This window comes from Poecilia reticulata, linkage group LG22 (assembly GCF_000633615.1).
Source record: "Poecilia reticulata strain Guanapo linkage group LG22, Guppy_female_1.0+MT, whole genome shotgun sequence".
NCBI classification, from domain to species: Eukaryota; Metazoa; Chordata; class Actinopteri; order Cyprinodontiformes; family Poeciliidae; genus Poecilia; species Poecilia reticulata.
Genome location: NC_024352.1, coordinates 12,031,737 through 12,050,093, shown reverse-complemented (window position 1 = coordinate 12,050,093; position 18,357 = coordinate 12,031,737). Strand labels below are relative to the sequence as shown.

Here is an 18,357-nt window from a genome sequence, read left to right as displayed (position 1 = left end):
TGCAGCAAAGCCGACAGGAAGTCCTTATGACATTAGATCCGGAAGATCCAAAATGCAACATGGAAACTCGGAAATTAGAAAATCGTGTTTAGAAAATCTACACAGTCTAGTTTTTAAAGTGTTACCCATAATAAGTCTTACAAACATCAACATAAAGAGTAACTTTACAACATCTAGAAGCAACAATGAACAGTAACCTAAATCTTTAGAAAGACCTAAGAATCAAGGAATTCGTAGGGTTTTTCAGATAATGCGTTCTTTCTCTGCTTTTACTGAATCGTAATATGATTGTTGTATGATTGGGACTAACAGCAGTACAGTATAACAGCAGTACTGGTCTGATGATCATCGTTTGTTTTCTGCGATTTATTTTCAACCGTTTGTGCGCTACATAAATTTACGAGACAAATGGTTCAGACCTTGAATGCAACACTTTCTGTTTTAGCTCTTTTTACATGTTGTTGACCAGAAATAATTACCATTTTTACGTTTAAATCAGCTTCCAGCTTCAATGGATGACCGTCAGCTAGACCTGACAGAGGAACAGAAAGCTATTAAATCAAAATATCCTCCTATCAACAAGAAATATGAATGTAAGTCAGGAATAATCACGAAAAATGTTGTTAGCTTAGCTTGTTCCATGAGGAAAATAAACCAAGTTTTGTTTGTAGCAATTTACACTGCATTTAGATACACAAAAATGAATATTGAACATCTTAAATTAAGCGTGTTACCTTAACGAGGTATCACACATTTATCCCGTGAAACATCTGTCACTACAACTGCTTAACCTAGTCAACTACAGTTCATTAAACTCATACCTCATTTTTTATTTCAGATCTGGATCATACAGCAGACGTGCAGTGAGTGTTTTGCCTCCTGCGTTAATAAATGAGTGTCTGCCTTGTGTCCAGTGATCACTTTGATTGTTTCATGTATTTATATTTTCCAGAATTCACTCCTGGGGAGACTCCTTGGAGGAAGCTTTTGAGCAGTGTGCGATGGGAATGTTTGGCTATATGACGGACACAGAAACTGTGGAACCCATTGATACTGTTGAAGTGGAATCAGAAGGTGAGAAATCAGCAGAAAGCATGTTGTTCCTTGAGTTTAATGTGGTATAGCAACGCAAAGTAGTGAAAAACTGTTTCATAAAGTGAAAAAAAACATATGTTTTATGAAATAAATGTTTCATTGGGATGGAAATTGATATGTGGTATTCACTATTGTTTTGGTAATTAAAATTCAAAGGAGGGCTCCCTCTACTCCAGTGCTTCTGATTAAAATCTAATGAAACGTGTTGCCTTTAGAATTCAGCAGTGTCATCATGAAGACAACTCACTGAAAATATGAGAAAAGTAAAAAATGGTACCCAGATACATATTCTGTTTTCTGTTATAAAAATCTTAAAAGCTTGTGCAGTGTCATGTTTTGCACCCATTGTGTCAGAAAACATTTGCCATCATGTATTTCCTGCTAACCTCAAACAAAATTGGAGATGCTTTCTGACATTTTTTAGATGCATGCAAATATGTTTCAAAGCATCTGAGAGATCTTTTTTGGCCAAATTGTATCAGTCAGGAGATGGAAGGAGACTAAAAAGTATTAGACAATACCATGGAACATAGCAAGATATTTATCATCAAATGGGGGAAAATATGCAATAATTACCATACCAGGATAAAATAAATAAAAAGATAAATACATTATAAGAAGAAAGCTGGTTTCAAGATACCTTCAGCAATGTTGAACGATTGCGCTGGGGTAGGGGAGCAAGATGGAAACCTTTTTAAAGAAAATCCTGATAGAAACAAACCAACAAGCATATTGGAAATGGGATGATTTGGTCATAATTGTGGTTATAACTTCTGTTTGGTGTAAAAAAAAAAACAAAAAAGAAAACTGCAAATAAATTACCCAACTGTAGGGAGGCATGGTGGTGGCAGCATGATTTTTTTTCCAGCTTTTTTCTGATTATCTGGAACTTGCTTTAGTCAAGGTGGCAGGAATTTTTCAAAGAGACAAATAAGAGTCAGTGATGGCACAAAATCTCCATTTTCAGCTCTCTATTTGGACATGAATACTTTCAAATCAACATAATAACTGCCTTAATTGCTCAGTGACAGTCCATTCTGTGAAAGCGCTTTGTGCATATTTGTATGTAAAATGGGTAACTGGTGGTCAGATCACCCGGGCTGGGTTTTATGTGAGTGGTTGTTGTTGGGCTTGTCTACTAACATTTGAATCAGCCATGCATGTTAATACTTAAAGTGACTTAAACAAGAAAAGAAACCAAAACCTTTCTTTTAGTCAATGTTTGTAGCTGCTCAGTCATTTATCAGAAAACAAATATGGTTACTCTTTTTTAAATCAGAAACTAAGCATATTACACTGATCAGAAGTTTATATGACCCAGTATTTAATACCGTGCATTGTTCCTTTAACACAAATGACAACTAGAAGCCTTCTCTAGTAGTTTTGAAAGAGGCATTATATTCTGTAGCCAATCACAGGTCCACTTGGGCTTGTGTTTCATATCGGAATGTCTTTGACCTATGAGCAGCCTACTGACTTGGTTTAAATGTTCCTCTGTTCTTTCTGATAACATTCTGCATTCATCTTGCCATCAAGTTTTACCAAGTTTCCTGTGCCTTTGTAACTCACAGATCTCCCAAAACACAAGTGGTCAACCTCTGTAGTTCACAATGACAGTGGTGTACACTGTCATAAAGTTGCCTCCTACCTAAAGGTTGCCTCCTACCTTTATTACCTTAAGGTAGGAGGCAACCAGACAACCAGATGTTCTCCACTGTTTATGAAGTTGTTTTGTCTGGGTATTATGTACCTGTCAATATTGTAATTTGTCTATTGGTTTTCACATTATTTAATTTGCATAATTTTACATTTTGTTTTATCTCACAACCCAATCTCCTTCTTCTCCATCAAAAGGTCTTAGCTTTTTCCAGGCCACAGTTATAAATAGGAAATGTGTTCCTGGTCTGATTTTTTTATTTTTTATTTGCACAATATAATAATATGATTGGGGCCATAAAATAAAATTTTGGTCCCTTAGTTGTAAATAACTTTGTTTCAGCGGTAGAATTTTTGTGATAATAATTTTCATTTGGTGATTCAACCATACGTCATGATCGATTTTATTTCCATCCATCCATCCATTTTCTTGCACCCTTTTTCCCTCAGTGGGGTCGGGAGGGTTGCTGGTGCCCATCTCCAGCCAACGTTTCGGGCGAGGGGCGGGGTACACCCTGGACAGGTCGCCAGTCTGTCGCAGGGCAACACAGAGACACACAGGACACACAACCATGCACACACACACTCACACCTAGGGGCAATTTGGAGAGGCCAATTAACCTGACAGTCATGTTTTTGGACTGTGGGAGGAAACCGGAGTACCCGGAGAAAACCCACCGATTTTATTTCAATTGTCTTATTATTTTTTAGATGGAGTCCTGTATGTCAGGTGAACTTTTTTTGTGGGCTTTTCTGGCAGTTGTGGCAGAAAGTTGATGCTGCCGTACCTAACTGGAGCCCAGAAACTCACTGGCTAATTCTAATCAAACAGGTCACAGGTGAGGTTGGTTAACATTGAAACCCATGTATATAAAGCTGTGACTATAGTTTCTGCCCAAAACCTCCAGCTTACCTACACCTTTGACCATGGTGTTTCTGGGCTGCATATGTCGTCATTGTGATCTAAAAATTGCAAACCCAAAGCTTGATAATAAGTGGTTTCAGCCAATCTAATCCAATATAGAAGACAATATTATTTTATTTTAGTTCCATTTCTCTACAAAATGTCCAAACAGCCAAAGTATGTTTGAAAAACATGATTTAAAAGATAAAACAAAGATATTAACTTCTGTTTTAATCAGCTTATGCATGATGTTTCACCATCAATAAAGCTAAACACTGTTTGTATTGTTCTTTTTCTAAAGGTGAAGACATGGAGTCTCTTCTCTTCCATTTCTTAGACGACTGGTTATACAAGTTTTGTGCAGATCTCTTCTTTGTCCCCAGGGTGGGTCAGCTTGCTATTTATTGCTATTTGATTTATTACTGAAATTTTATTATTTTTTATTAACTCTTTCCTTCAAATCATCAAATCATTCTTGGTGTTGATCAGTACGCTTGTTAGAATATTTCTTTGATCCTGCTTAAGAAAACCGATAATGTCTCTAGCCATTTTTTGTGTTGTTTTGTGCTTACATCTATTGTGTCTGTTCATCAGGAAATCAAAGTTGTGTCCATTGACAGAATGCATTTTAAGATTCGATCCATTGGGTAAGTTTTGACTGAATTTGATTAAATTATGAGTCATATTTTTGATACAATTCTTAGTTTTTCTTATAGTTTTATGTCAGTTATTTTTTTATGAAATCAACTGCAACTTAATGGTATTTTTAAAGAGTCAGGTATATTTTCTTGCTACTGAAAATGCATTTGTCAACTTTATGCCATTCATATAAAGACCATGTGTAATTGATGCAATAATTTCAAACAGAGCTTAGGTTATACTGGTTTTGAATGAAGACTACTGGTTACTGTGTGTTTGACTCGTATTGTTTCTAATGCTACTAAAAGGTGGGGTGAAGAATTTTCTCTGGCAAAACATCCACAGGTAGGACGCAGAGGAGAGGAGATTTTTACATATTTATATATCACTTTTATATATCCAGTAAAAGTTAGAATAAACCTAATTAATTCTGATATGCTCTTTGTGTTTTTTGTTTTTTTTTCAAGGGAACCGAAGTGAAAGCTATCACATACTCTGCAATGCAGATCCACGATAAAGTAAAGCCAGAAATATTTGCCATCATTGATATTTGAAGATACCTCTGAGGACAGACAACACTCCTGGTTCATTTGGACTGTACAGTCTACATATGCACATAATTAAGATTTTTGTTTTATTTCATATTCTGATCATTAACTAGCAAAATCAAGTTTACTGCAGTTGATGAACTGTTTACTAATTAGGTCTGTCAAAGATTAAGGATACCACCTTGTGAAATGTAATGTAGAACTTCAAATTAAGAAAAAGAAAAAATATATCCAGATAAATGAATTATGGTGATATGGGTTATGATGAAAGTTGAAAATTATATTCTAATGTATTTGTTGGAAGTAGCACAGTTCATTTGTTATTCCATAAATTGGAATAGCAGATGAACGGCCTAAGTATCAATGAATGGTTTGTAGTTTGATGTAATGGTTGTGGATGTCTTACATTAAGTTATTACTTTCTTTTTTTATTTGGTTTCTAATTCTGTTATTGTAATATTCTTGTCAAAAATATTTTAATCAGCAGCTTTATTAAAGACGAAGAGTTAAAAACATATCTAATAAAAATAATTTGACTCCTGTGTTGATCATTATCAGCAAATAAAATGTCAAGTAAAAAATAGTTACAAGTAAAAAGTATCAATCTTTCACGGAATTGTTATATTTATAATATAAAAATAAACACACCATTACTCAATAATGGTTTGTGGGGGGGTTACCCTCAAGGTAAAATAATAAAAAACTAAAATAAAAACGAAGCGGGAACCAAGCGGATGTCCCTGGTTGACTATGACGTCCCTTCCTCCCTTTCCTCTCAAATGCTGCTGCGCCATCCCTCCTTTGTCTGCTGAGGAGAGACACCGGCCGGGGTCGCCGCTTCGCAGTCTGTTAATATTTTTCCTTACCAAGAAAATTTTCTAAGACAAAATAAACTAAATAAACGCACTTAATTGGGTAAAGAAATAGCGAGTCAGTTTTGCGTCCAACGACTGCAAGAAAACCAAGCATCAGCGAGTCCGCCATAGTCGAGCCTTAGCAAAGAAAGAAAATCAAAATGGAAGACACTAAATACCTCCCTGAGCTCCTGGCCGAGAAGGACAGCCTGGATTCATCGTTTACACACGCCATGAAGCTCATCACTGCTGGTAATTTGATTATTTCTTGCATTATGCAACAGGGATTTTTGAAGAAAAAACGTGTTTTATGTAGTTATTTTAACACCAACTAATATTTCGCGGCCAGGCCTGAACAATGGCGCATTAAAACACGTGGTTGGTGGACATTTGGGTCAGACCCCTTCTCTGGATTAACATGTTTAACTCATTTCTGCGAGCCATATGAGATCTAATGAAACTTGATTAAATACATTTACATTTGTGTAACAATCGAAAGAATCGATTTGCTCATTGTAACTATTGCATCGCGATAAGCATCACAGCCCTTCACAGACTATACGAGGTTTAGCTTATTTTGTATTTTAGATGTGTATTCATTTTAATTTATGCCAAAGCCTTTATTCTTTCTTGCAGAGATTGAGAGGATCCAGAAAGGAGAAGCCAAGAAGACACCAGAGAAGGAGACTTACCTGGACCTTTTTGCCACCAAAACTATGAAACTAAAGGAGCGAGTGCTCATCCCAACCAAGCAGTATCCCAGGGTATGCATCAGCTGCTGCTGCATGGTTTCTTTGCAAGGCCGTAATATTGAGATGCTCATCTTTAGGCATTTGAAAGGCTCCAGTTTAAAAAAAAAAAAAAAAGATAAATCATTGTGTTCTGCTGAAATTGTTTTGTTGTATGTTGAGGTAATTGAAATAAAATATATGCACTAAGCATATATCATACAGTTGTCTAAAACCTGTTGTAACTATCGTGATGCCAAGTGTAAGAATAATCTGAAGATGAGTAGCTTAAGTCTAAAAGTGCTGGTCTGACATCTTATACGACATGTTTTTTTTTAATAAATGTTACATCTTGCAGATTTACTTGTTGTTTTTAAATTTCCACACTGAAAATCTACTGACAAAGGAGAAGCAGTGGAATCAAAAATCTTGAGCATATCTTTAAGTGTCCTGTCCTTTGTTTCATCTGAATCCTTCTGCTCTGCTTCCATAATTACTACTACTGGAGCTGCAGCTTCAGTGGTCCTGTCGTGCATGTGTCTTTGTTTCTGCATGAGCATTTCTACAGTTGTTGCATCTTAATAATGCTGTGTTAATGGAGAAAAAATGTACAGATTAATGTTGCGTTGACATACTGCTGAATGATGTGGTCGTTATTCTGCAGGTCAACTTTGTCGGGAAGCTTTTGGGGCCTCAGGGCAGCACAATCAAGAGACTCCAGGAAGAGACGGGGGCAAAAATCTCAGTTTTGGGAAAAGGCTCAATGAGAGACAAGAACAAGGTTTGTGCATAGATTTATTTTTTTTCTTCCTTTTCAGCTCAGTACAGAGGATGTAAAAAAACAAAAAGAAATGTGTATATATGTAAACCATTTGCGTTATTTTCCAGGAGGAAGAGCTCAGGAAGGGTGGCGAGTCAAAGTACGCGCACCTGGCCATGGAGCTGCATGTGTTCATCGAGGTTACAGCACCCATACCAGAAAACTATCTGCGCATGGCTCACGCCATGGATGAAGTCAAGAAGTTCCTCATCCCGGTTAGTGAAATCTTTTATCCCATTAACCTTAATCTGCTCTTAATGCACAATTGTGTAATCTCTTAAACTTTCCCAATGTAACTACAGGAGCCTGGCGAGCATGATCCCTACATGGACCCTCAATTCCTGAATGGATCCCAAGATGGTTCTGGAAGGGGACGAGGTGGCCTTGGACGGGGCAGAGGTGGACCACCTGGTGCAGGAGGGCCAAGGTGAGTGGGAGTTTGAAAATTTGTAGTTAAAGGATGTTAATCAAGTTTTATATATATATTAAAACATGTTTTACAAAAATGTATACATTTCCTAGGGGACGAGGGATGCCACGTGGAAATCTCCGAGGAGCGATGCGTGGAGGAACTCCCCGTGGCGGGATGTCTCGAGGAAACGCGCCCAGAGGGGCCCCGGCCGGTAGGGGTGGACCACCCTCTGCTGCAGCTAGAGGAGGGTCCTCCGGCCGCTCCAGGCCGCCTGCGAGCGGAGCGCAAAGGATGCTCCCCGCCGCAGCCCTGTCCCATCAAGCAGGTCCTTCAGGGTCACAGCCCAAACCTGAACCTTACGATGAATATGTAAGTGTCAAAGTGAATAAAGGCTTATTTTGATGGCAATGTCTCTTATTAAACATACAATTTTTTCCATTTAGGGTTCATATGAGGAATCTTACGCAGAGCCTTCCTACGAGGGATATGATAGTTATTACAGTCAGCAGCCTGCTCCAGCGTAAGTCAAATTTAAGAGTTTTTCACACTCCTCCCACCCTCTTGAATGTGTTCTCATTTTTTTTTTTTTTTTTTTTTTTTGCCCTTTCAGGGATACGGAATACTACGATTACGGACACGGTGAAGCCCAGGATCCATCATATGAGAGCTACGGTATGCTTCTGTGTACTACCAAACCACTACAGTCGAAGTGCTCCTGTGTGCGACGCTGTGAAGGCTAACTGCTTTGGTGTGCGTCCTGTTTGTAGGTCAGGGTGAATGGGATAACTCGTGGTCCGGCGCCGGGGCCGGAGGCAAAGCTCCCCCGACGCGGCAGTCCAAGGGTTCATACAGGGAGCATCCATACGTCAGATACTGAACAACTACCGGTAGAGAGTTGCTACGGCAACTGTCTCCCGATTGTAACAGGCTTAACTTTTCAAAAAGTAATTTCCCTTCTCGTTTGTTCCCCCTTTTTTTACGGTTTATTTTATGTTTGTTTTTTTTGTTTTTTAAAAAAAAACTTAGAGACATTTTGTTGGATGTATCGGAGTGCCAGATAAGAAACACGAGGAGCAGAGAGTTTTTTTTTTTCATTGTTTATCTGTTTCCATTTAAATGTTTCAGTTGCGTAGTAAGGAATTAGTTACTTAAACTTAACAAATGGAAAAAGTGATATTTTAGTGACATTTGATGGCTTTTTCAGTTAATGATTAACTTTAAACTGTGATTGTGGCGATAAAACTCTTACCATATAGGCTGCATTTCTCAAAAGTCCTTCATGACTGGACATTAATTGCTCTTAATGCTTCAGTGTAATTTTATATATACCTAAACAAATTTAAACACAGCCTTAAGATATTTTGATCTGCATCAAAAGTCTCATTATTGTTTTCAACATTGCAAATCTAGTTTTCTCCTAAAATACAGAAATCCGTCTTTCTGCCACCTTTACAATTGGTATATTAAGCCATTCTATAACGTGCAAAATTATACTGATATAATTTCTTGTTAAGTTTGAAGGATACAAGGCTGCAGCCACCTCAATATTTTGTACATAACCTTAGGATAACTGTGTATGGTTTAAGTCGTGCCGTCTCCAAAATGCTCAATGCTTGTGTACCTTTTTGACTAAATAGGATACTAAACATATCCCAAAATGTTTTTCTGCAGTGCGTGTTTCAATAAAGTTTCTAGTTTCATTTTAATCAATCTAAACTTGGTATTTTTGCCTTTATTGTACCAAAGGATTGTCTTCACTTTGTGAAAATGGTCCTCAATGGCTCCCCAATGCTGATTAATCTTGTTTGTTTACACGTTCAACCTGACCACAATTTGAAAAATACAAAAAAAAAAGGGGCAGCGTTTGTTTTTTACCCCCCCAATGACTTTACCCTCTTCGTCTGTTTATCCAAACTAAATGACACTTGTAATGTCACCTTAAAAAAAAAAAAAAAAACATAATAAAGCTCATTACTTGAGATTATGTGCTGCCAAATTCATGTTTGACTTGACAATGATGCAGTGCTTTAACATGTATTGTCATTAATCTTTAGTTAGTGTATCTCTCAGAGCTCTCAAGAGCGCAATGTATCTCCAGCCACTTGAAAATGACTGAATTTCAACAGTATTCCCCAAATCAAGCTTGCAGGGATCTTACTTGACTTTGATGCAAAGTCATGCTGGCTGCTTTTTATAAAAGAAAAATATCGCAGAGGAGAGGATTCTAAAAGCCTAAAGGTCGCCACAAGAAGGTAAAACTAACCCCAACACTCATTTATTAGATTTATTTGTTCTGTTTTTTATTTTATTTTCTGTGCAAAACATGTTTAAGTAATGCAAGTCATCCAAAACATCAAAACCATTAAAGTACAAAATTAATGCTGTGATATTTAGTAGTTTATTCCGAGCAAAATTAAGACGCACAAAACAATCATGTGGTTGTGATGCAACTCTTGCTCAAATAAAACCAATAATTGTTTCATTCCACTCAATACTTATATCCATCTTGGTTATTTCTGTAGAATGTAGTTTAATGAAAATGAGTAGCTGCACTCAAAGCCTTAAAACATTCCATTAATGGGCAAAAACTCTTCAGCTCGAGTTGCATGATACTTTTTTTTTATTTAGTATAAAATTAGTTTTGCATGTTTTGTTGCTCACTTGGTGTATTTGGACATTTGTGTGTTCTGGATCTCATTTCCTTTTCTCCTCTTAGGTTATCAGAACTGTGTTGGTGCAGTTGATAGATTCAACTCCAGCAGCTCAGGCCTGTAAGGTCAGTTGGAAAAGAACAAAATCAGGTTTTGATGTTTTATCAAGTTTGCTGACTGTTGTTTCTCTGCTCAGCAGGTCCATTTTAAATTCTCTGCAAATTGAGACCGTGAAGGGCTACTTGGACCAAATGCTGTCCAAGTGAATGAGTCTGGTTTGATGGCCATATTTCACCTCTTCTATGAATGAGGTGCTTGGAAGAAGTTTTGCTGAAGCTTGGAGAGGCTTTTTTTTATTTTTACTTTTTAAATCCAAACTTGGGGTGGGGAACTCGTAACTTTTTAAAATGTTTCACAACTCATTTAACCATGTTTTGTATAAAAAATGAAGAGATCTGAAAATAAACTTTTAATTTATCAGTTGTGTTTTCTTTAAAATCTCTTTAGATAGCTAGATGTTGTTGGTTGTGAGAGTATTTCTTTGCTTTTTCTCCATTTTGTCAGAAATGCTTAGGCTGTGAAAACATTTTAATACTCATTCTATTTAGAAGCAGTTCATAGCAGCAAGCTCACTTCTAGAGTGGTATAGTCAAAGTTCAGACTCTCATGTAATTTAAATACTGACATTTTTCCATGCATAAAAAAATAATGCGGCTGAAATGATTCTACAGCTATGTTTTTGACAACCTTCACAAATTCCTGGTGGTTTCTGCAACTGGCAGTTGGTCTATTTTCAACACTGTCAAGTTTGGTTGGATAGTGGTCTGATTTTGAAGCTGTCAATTGAAAATGGCTCTATTCAGGTTATCTCAAGTATGAAAAGCAAAAAGACATGTAAAGGAGTACATTTTCCCAGCACTACATGTACACCTTGGTGTCAGTTTTTAGAGGGTTCAAAGGTCTTGAAAGTATTTTTCAGGTCTTCAGAAAAAATGGACAAATATGGAAGCATAGAGATTTTTAATTTCTAAACTAAATCCCTTGTCAGATTTTTATTCCTGAATTTGTCAAGCCAAACTGCTTGTGTTTATAAAAGCTGCAGTTGATTACAACAATGTCAGCTTTTTCCTGATCCCATGTGCATGTACTGATTGGAAAACTGTACGCCAAATTCAGCATTATTTGAAACGTGCAGATCATCCAAGCCAACCAAATTACTGCTTTGTTCTCGAAATGTCAAGAACGTTGCAAAAACTGGTAAATTTAGATACAATTCTACAAAGTACGAGAGTTTATTTAAAACCTGGATGGAAAGAATATAAAAAAGCAACCAAGTTAATGCTTTGTTCTCAAAATGTCAAGAATGTTGCAAAAAAAAAAAAAGAGGTACATTTAGAAACAATTCTACAAAGTATGAGAATTTGTTGGAAAACTGAATGCAAATGATCCATAAACTTCAGGGAAAACAATATTTCCTGCTCTAGTGTTTCTGGCACAAAGGTGGAACGAACATACAGCAGCATAAAACATAATTATTTTAAGTAGTATCTGTAAATTGTCCATTTCATACAGCCATCTATGTATTACTGAAATAACTTATTTTAATATTTGGTCTTTTAATTTGGTATATATTGGTGTTGCATTCAATTTCCAAGAGAGACAGAAGTGTCTGAATGTCCCTTTAAATAACTCTCCTCCCACAGTTAATATCCGCGCCCCCACCCACCAGCGACTTGCTTCACATCAACAATGACTGTCTTGGCTGGCTTCAGTGCAAAAACAGCCAGTGTTTTGATAAATCTTCCGACAATTTAATCCGTTATCATTTAAACAGACCAGCTTCCTACTGACCACCCGCAGCGGTAAGCGTATATTTTCCTCCGTGGTCTGTTTACCTGGATAGTAGCCTGCTAGCCAGTTAGCTTTCTGTTAGCTTAGGCCTGAATCTTAATATTAAATCAAGCGTGGTCTTGGCGGAAAGACAGGGGGTCTCATTGTTGTGAACCATGTTGTTCCCCGTTGTTGTTCTAAGGATCTCAAATGCAAACGACCAGTGGTATATTTTCTAAGCAGAAAGACAACAATTGTAGCTGCGTTGCTAACTTGTAATGACAGCTTCCGCAAAAGCTGCAGCCAAATTTTCGACGCTATGCAGCTTGAATAAATTTGTTTTGCACCACCAACATGGGGCTCCATGCATACTTACTTTGCATGAAATATTTCTTGTCATTTAGTTTTGTTGGATATTTTCAGGTGCTTATAATGGCAGGTTGTGTTTGTTTTGGCTCTATTTGATGCAACCGCTGAGCAATGTTTTACAAGGAAATTATACATGAAACAATAGAATGTACGTACACACCTAAAGATACATGTATGATTTAAAAAAAAAATAGTATAAAAGTTGTATATTCTGCATGATTGATTCCTTTCAGTGTACTATTACTGACTCACTGTCTTAATGTAAACAGGTGCAAGAAAACAGAGGGAGAGTTCACGCAGCTAGACAGGAAGGTGAGCAGTGGGTGTCTTTGCGATGGCCGGTGGAAGGAGAGGTACGAATCGGACCACCTACTGCAGACCTCCCTTAAGCAGTGATCCAGGCTCCGTCAGCAATGGCAACCACACCACCAGCTCTCCAGTCACGGGGGTGCGAAACCGTGCAAGGCAAGTCTCCTGTTTTATCTTTTCACTTCATCATCTGTGCTGCACAGTTCAATGCCTGCCAGCTGGAAAACTGCACACTACTTTGCAAACGTGTTTGTACATTACAAAAACAAAGTCTAATGCACTTTATTAGGATGTTAGACCAGCACTGCACTGAGAAACGTATACTTTTAAAGTAAAGGATCATTTTGGGAGTAGTGTGTCATGTGTATTTACTCTGATACCGCCAAATAATTTTCAGTGTGCTTCAGTTGTCACATATTAGAAAGTGTAGTTCGCATTTATTCTCTCTGTAAATCTGGCTGTTCTGCGAAGGACTCTGAGGTTTCTTTGCGAACACTAGTAAGCAAGCAGCATCATGCAGACCAAAGAGCTCAACAGACAGCTCAGGGATTAAGTTGTGGAGAAGTTTAAGGTAGGGATCAGATCTCAAGCTTTCAGTTTCGCTTTTAAAAGTGATCATATTTAGATATGGAAAGACTGTGGCTCAACTTCAGCTTTCCAGCTTGACAGACAAGTTTGGGGAAGGAGAATATGAATTGGAGCCAAAAGATCAATGGTACATCTGAAGGAGCTGCAGAGAACTACCACTCAGGTTGGAGAATTTAATAGGTTGACGACTGGTTGTTCACTTAACAAAAGTGGCAAGAATAAATTGAAGGAAAGTCAATGGGAAGTCTGGTTTCTAGTTAGCTGCAATGCATTCAGGGATTACAGTAACCATTGTTTACTTATTTAAAAGGCACAATCCACATTGATCCGTCCGTAAAGTAGTTATCAAAACTACTTTACGCTCCTTCATCATCTAGAGAAAAAAAATTGTATTTGCTGAATACAAATGCAGGATGCAGTCCAGGTGTTCAAGGGGTATGATTACTTTTTAACGCTCAGGTTTTGCCTGCAGAAACGGCTCTGGGACCTGCATGTCCAGCCCCCCGCTCGCCGCTCAGACTGTTGTTCCCCTCAAGCACTGCAAGATCCCCGAGCTGTCCATGGATCGAAACGTGTTGTTTGAGCTTCACCTCTTCTTCTGCCATCTGATCGCCCTGTTTGTCCACTATGTCAACATCTACAAGACTGTGTGGTGGTATCCACCGTCACACCCTCCCTCACACACGTCTCTGGTCAGTACGCACAAAATACGTTCTGCAGATCACAAACTTCTATTTTGTTTACTTGAAGAATTTCGATTTTAACTTGTGCAAGAAATGCATAACCTCAAAACTTACAAATAAAATCGTAGATGTAAGAAAAAAAAAAGTAATTTAACGATAATAATTAATCAGTGTTGTTATTTGCAGAATTTTCATCTTATTGATTATAACATGCTGGTGTTCACAATCATTATACTGGCAAGAAGGCTGATTGCAGCAATTGTAAAAGAGGTAAGTTTGTTGTTTGCTGGAGGCTGATAACAATGTCCATGTTGGCATTTTTGTGGTTAATACCTGCTGTTTTACAAACATTATTTTCATCTGAGCATAACTCTGTTTATGTGTGACCATGGTTTCCTTTTCCTGCAGGCATCACAGAGTGGGAAACTCTCCTTGCCCCACTCAATATTTTTAGTGATGGCCCGGTTTGCAGTGCTAACGCTGACAGGCTGGAGTCTTTGTCGCTCCCTCATTTATCTGTTCAGAACCTACTCTGTCCTCAGCCTGCTTTTCCTTTGCTACCCGTAAGTATTCTCAAAAAACCCCCCAAAAAACTTCAAATTTTAGATCTGTATGACAGTTGGAGTCTAATATGAGTGAAGGCCATGACTTAAACAGTTTCCCTGTGTTTCCTTGACCCTGCGTTCATCTGAAGCAATAAGTTGAGTTCTACGTTTTCCCCATTGATGCTCCAGCTGCCGTTTCCTGTCGTTACGAGTTTTAATCCATGTAACTATTAAGTAACTCTAGTTCACCCAAAATCTTTCCGGGTGATTTGAGAGGGGCAAGTATTGGCTTTCAAGCTTTGTTTCCCTGCAGTGTTGGTTATTATCTCCTAAGTATCATATTGAATTTCTTCATGTAAATTATTGAAAAGAATGAGTTAAATATTAATAGCTTGATGAAGTTTGAAATAGATGCTGAATGATTTAACAGTTAGCTCCTTGCATTTTGGATGGATCTTTATTACTTTCGATTACCTTTTCAGTGTTTGGAAATATTTTCTGACATATTTAGCTTCTGGCCAGAATAACTCTGAGAGTTAATGTTGCTATAACAACAACCCACATTGTCACTGGTTTAAATGTTGCTAAAAAGTGAATTAAACAGGGTCAGAATAGCAGAACCCAATATCAATGACTCGGTTTTTATCTTTATTTAAGATGACTGGAAATTATCTTAGGACTCCATACTTGATGTGTTAGTTGATTTGATTTATTTGACAGTGGTGTTCATTGATGCATTGGTTGCTATTCATCTGTTGCTGTCTATTCATGTTTTCTTCTGTGGTCTCATAATTATGACCACATTAATTTTTCTGAAAATGATTTCGGTGATAAATGACTAAGTAATTTCAAAAGACTTTACCCCTAATAACTGCTTTTCAAACAAACTTACTTATGGCTCTACAAAATACAATAAATTTCCTGTTATGTTTATTCAGAAATTCAACATTTTCTCTCATTAACAGACTTTACTGGCTTGTTATTTAAGCATTTATAGCATACCTGCTTACATTTATGCTGTTTACAAAGGTTTTAAATGTCCTTTCAAAAATAGTTAAGATTTGTTAAAGTAAAGGAATTTACAATTTTGTTTAGATTAGATTAGATAAGATAAGCTTTATTGTCACCAAGAAACAATTTGCTTTGCAGACGCCAACAATTGCAAATAAATATATAAAAAAGTAAGAAGATAACTACATTAATAGTACACCAGAACATCAAGATAGCGCACATCACCACACTATGTTTGAACTTATCTCTAATTATGAATGAGGTCAACACTATGGTCATTAGTGCTTTATATGAATAAATTAGATATTAACATGTCACCTTTGCTAATATAAAGGCACAAATGTGTTTCCAATGGGCTACAAAACACTTTTCCCCTTTTAAGTCCCTTTTGATACCATTATCGCTGTAAAACTGTGAAACATTTCAAATATCTAACGGTAGGCGTTGGCTCCCACAGATTTGGAATGTATATCCCGTTCTTCCGTCTGAGCTGTGATTTCCGGCGAGCGGGTTCTCTCTCGCCGATCACGAGCATCGGCTCCAAAGAGGTCGGCAGCATGAGCCGCGGCAGGGACTACTTCACCGTGCTGAAGGAGACGTGGAAGCAGCACACCAGCCAGCTGTACGGAGTCCAGGCCATGCCCACTCACGCCTGCTGCCTGTCACCTGACCTCATTCGAAAAGAGGTGGAGTATCTGAAGATGGACTTCAACTGGAGGATGAAGGAAGTGCTGGTCAGCTCCATGCTCAGCGCGTACTACGTGGCGTTTGTACCCGTTTGGTTTGTAAAGGTAAGATTGTGTTCAATCTCGGTATATTTTTAAATACGGCTTCTTTGACGTGAGAATGTTGATATATCTCTTCGTCTGTATGGTCCTCTAGAGCACTCAGTATGTAGACAAGCGGTGGTCCTGTGAGCTCTTCATACTGGTATCGGTCAGCACGTCAGTCATCCTCATGAGACACTTGTTGCCGCCTCGATATTGTGACCTCCTTCACAAAGCTGCCGCCCACCTGGGCTGCTGGCAGAAAGTTGACCCCTCTCTCTGCTCCAACGTCCTTCAGCACATGTGCGTACTCCTGTTAGTTTTTACCTCAGTTCAGACTAATTTCTAGACTAATGAGTCATACTGTGTATTGTTTTCCTTTTGCAGATGGACTGAAGAGTACATGTGGCCACAGGGAGTCCTAGTAAAACATAATAAGAATGTCTATAAAGCCATGGGCCACTATAACGTTGCAGTCCCCTCAGATGTTTCCCACTATCGCTTCTATGTGAGTCTTGCTGGAGAAAGAGATTTTATATGGCATTAATTTTAGTTTTATAAAGAAACCACATTACCTTGCAAAAGTATGCATACGCTCTATATCAGTGCCAGCAGGTCAAGAGACTAAAATTTTTACCGTTTTTCTTTTCACAAAATTGCTGAAGGTTAATTTAATTGGATAGTGTCTGAACAGCAACTTCCAAGTCTTTTAGCTGATTCTCAATTAGATTTAGGTATGGGTTTTGATTAGGCCATTCTAACATCAAAATGTAGATCTGATGTTGAGTCATTGTGTTGCTGGAAGTTGAACCTTTGCTGCTGTTCAAGCTCAAGTCTTCTGCACCTTCTAACATGGTTTCCCATTGTGATTACCCTCTGTCTCCATCAGTGCTTGTGTCAACTCTGACCTGCTTCCCTGTCCCTCTCACATAAAAAATGTTGAAAGCGTGCAGCATTTTCCTTTGATTTAACAATTATCTGCAACTTCCTGTTGGTGCATCATGTTAAACTGCCATAAAATATGTAGACGTTTGAGGCTAAATGTGACAAAATGTGAATTTATACATTTCAACACTAACCTGTACCATCTTTTCCCCTCCCTAGTTTTTCTTCAACAAGCCTTTACGAATATTAAACATACTCATCATCCTCGAAGGTGCCATGATTTTTTACCAGCTCTACTCGCTCATTTGCTCGGAAAGGTGGCATCAGACGATATCGCTGGCCCTGATCCTCTTCAGCAACTACTACGCCTTCTTCAAGCTCCTCAGAGACAGAATAGTCCTAGGAAAGGCGTACTCGTTCTCAAACAGCTCATCGGACCAGAAAGTCAGCTAAAACTCCAGTTGCCGTTGGTCACGCTTACTTTGGAACAAGAGAAACATGCCTAAGAGTTCTGTATTTTTTCTACAAGCCAGATTTGTGTCAGTTTTGTTCTGAATTGCCATAAGAAAAATAAATATTTTTGTATTACTTTAAAAAAAGTGTTTCATATTTATTAATTCCTGACTTTAAAACCTTTAACAGAAAAATCAGATGTTGAATTGTTCATAAATTGTGCAGATATCAGAAAATGTTAACTGTAACTCAGGTGCAATTCAATGAATAGCAACCAATTTTCATAGCAGCATTGAGTTTTCAGACTGTTGGTATGCTGCACATTAATAATTCACGTTGGAAACGGCCTCTTTTTCCTGGATGGTTAATGTGGCATGAAATTGTTGGAACAGTAGATTGAACAGCATTAAGGGGACAAAATGGAGACAGAAACGGATTAAGTTCCTTTGATTTTAGGGACGTTGTTGAATATCCTATGGTTTTTTAAACAATTTTTACAGCCTGTTTGTGCCTGAAAATTGAAAAGGTTACATTTTTGTTACAGTTTTCCTTACAAATCACTCTGAAAAATATCTGCATATTGAGGTGCGTCTCTACCAGCTTTGTAGAT

General features: G+C 37.8%; 3 protein-coding genes across 4 annotated transcripts; all 3 read left to right on the top strand.

The window, feature by feature from the left end:
* The first annotated feature begins 397 nt into the window (after nucleotides 1–397).
* On the top strand, nucleotides 398–5,373 carry zbtb8os (zinc finger and BTB domain containing 8 opposite strand). Its single transcript, XM_008399485.2, has 7 exons — nucleotides 398–593; nucleotides 839–863; nucleotides 953–1,074; nucleotides 3,957–4,039; nucleotides 4,250–4,302; nucleotides 4,603–4,639; nucleotides 4,762–5,373. The coding sequence occupies exons 1-7, from the start codon at nucleotides 512–514 to the stop codon at nucleotides 4,846–4,848; spliced, it is 489 nt and encodes a 162-aa protein (XP_008397707.1). The 5' UTR covers nucleotides 398–511; the 3' UTR covers nucleotides 4,849–5,373.
* Nucleotides 5,374–5,615: 242 nt separating this feature from the next.
* On the top strand, nucleotides 5,616–10,432 carry khdrbs1a (KH domain containing, RNA binding, signal transduction associated 1a). 2 transcript variants are annotated; one of them, XR_532592.1, is made up of 10 exons: nucleotides 5,616–5,948; nucleotides 6,333–6,460; nucleotides 7,089–7,205; nucleotides 7,313–7,459; nucleotides 7,547–7,671; nucleotides 7,767–8,025; nucleotides 8,100–8,176; nucleotides 8,267–8,328; nucleotides 8,424–8,600; nucleotides 10,373–10,432. XR_532592.1 is itself a non-coding variant. In XM_008399484.1 (9 exons), exons 1-9 carry the CDS (start codon nucleotides 5,858–5,860, stop codon nucleotides 8,531–8,533), a joined length of 1,116 nt encoding a protein of 371 aa, XP_008397706.1. In that variant the 5' UTR covers nucleotides 5,616–5,857; the 3' UTR covers nucleotides 8,534–9,613. The 2 variants fall into 2 exon arrangements, 1 of the variants encoding a protein (XP_008397706.1); XM_008399484.1 differs by lacking the exon at nucleotides 10,373–10,432 and having other exon boundaries at nucleotides 8,424–9,613.
* A 350-nt stretch (nucleotides 10,433–10,782) lies between these two features.
* Nucleotides 10,783–17,887, top strand: tmem39b (transmembrane protein 39B). Its single transcript, XM_008399483.2, has 9 exons — nucleotides 10,783–12,169; nucleotides 12,776–12,971; nucleotides 13,876–14,095; nucleotides 14,273–14,356; nucleotides 14,495–14,649; nucleotides 16,100–16,433; nucleotides 16,525–16,712; nucleotides 16,797–16,917; nucleotides 17,514–17,887. The coding sequence occupies exons 2-9, from the start codon at nucleotides 12,841–12,843 to the stop codon at nucleotides 17,745–17,747; spliced, it is 1,467 nt and encodes a 488-aa protein (XP_008397705.1). The 5' UTR covers nucleotides 10,783–12,169; nucleotides 12,776–12,840; the 3' UTR covers nucleotides 17,748–17,887.
* The last annotated feature ends 470 nt before the right edge of the window (nucleotides 17,888–18,357 follow it).

Coding starts and splice junctions, on each gene's coding strand:
- zbtb8os (XM_008399485.2), top strand. CDS start 512: ATGGATGACCGTCAGCTAGACCTGACAGAGGAACAGAAAGCTATTAAA. Junction 4,040..4,249: donor ATCTCTTCTTTGTCCCCAGG/GTGGGTCAGCTT, acceptor TCTGTTCATCAG/GAAATCAAAGTTGTGTCCAT. Junction 4,640..4,761: donor CTCTGGCAAAACATCCACAG/GTAGGACGCAGA, acceptor TTTTTTTTCAAG/GGAACCGAAGTGAAAGCTAT.
- tmem39b (XM_008399483.2), top strand. CDS start 12,841: ATGGCCGGTGGAAGGAGAGGTACGAATCGGACCACCTACTGCAGACCT. Junction 12,972..13,875: donor GGGGTGCGAAACCGTGCAAG/GCAAGTCTCCTG, acceptor TTTTGCCTGCAG/AAACGGCTCTGGGACCTGCA. Junction 14,357..14,494: donor TTGCAGCAATTGTAAAAGAG/GTAAGTTTGTTG, acceptor CTTTTCCTGCAG/GCATCACAGAGTGGGAAACT.
- khdrbs1a (XM_008399484.1), top strand. CDS start 5,858: ATGGAAGACACTAAATACCTCCCTGAGCTCCTGGCCGAGAAGGACAGC. Junction 7,460..7,546: donor TCAAGAAGTTCCTCATCCCG/GTTAGTGAAATC, acceptor ATGTAACTACAG/GAGCCTGGCGAGCATGATCC. Junction 8,026..8,099: donor CTGAACCTTACGATGAATAT/GTAAGTGTCAAA, acceptor TTTTCCATTTAG/GGTTCATATGAGGAATCTTA.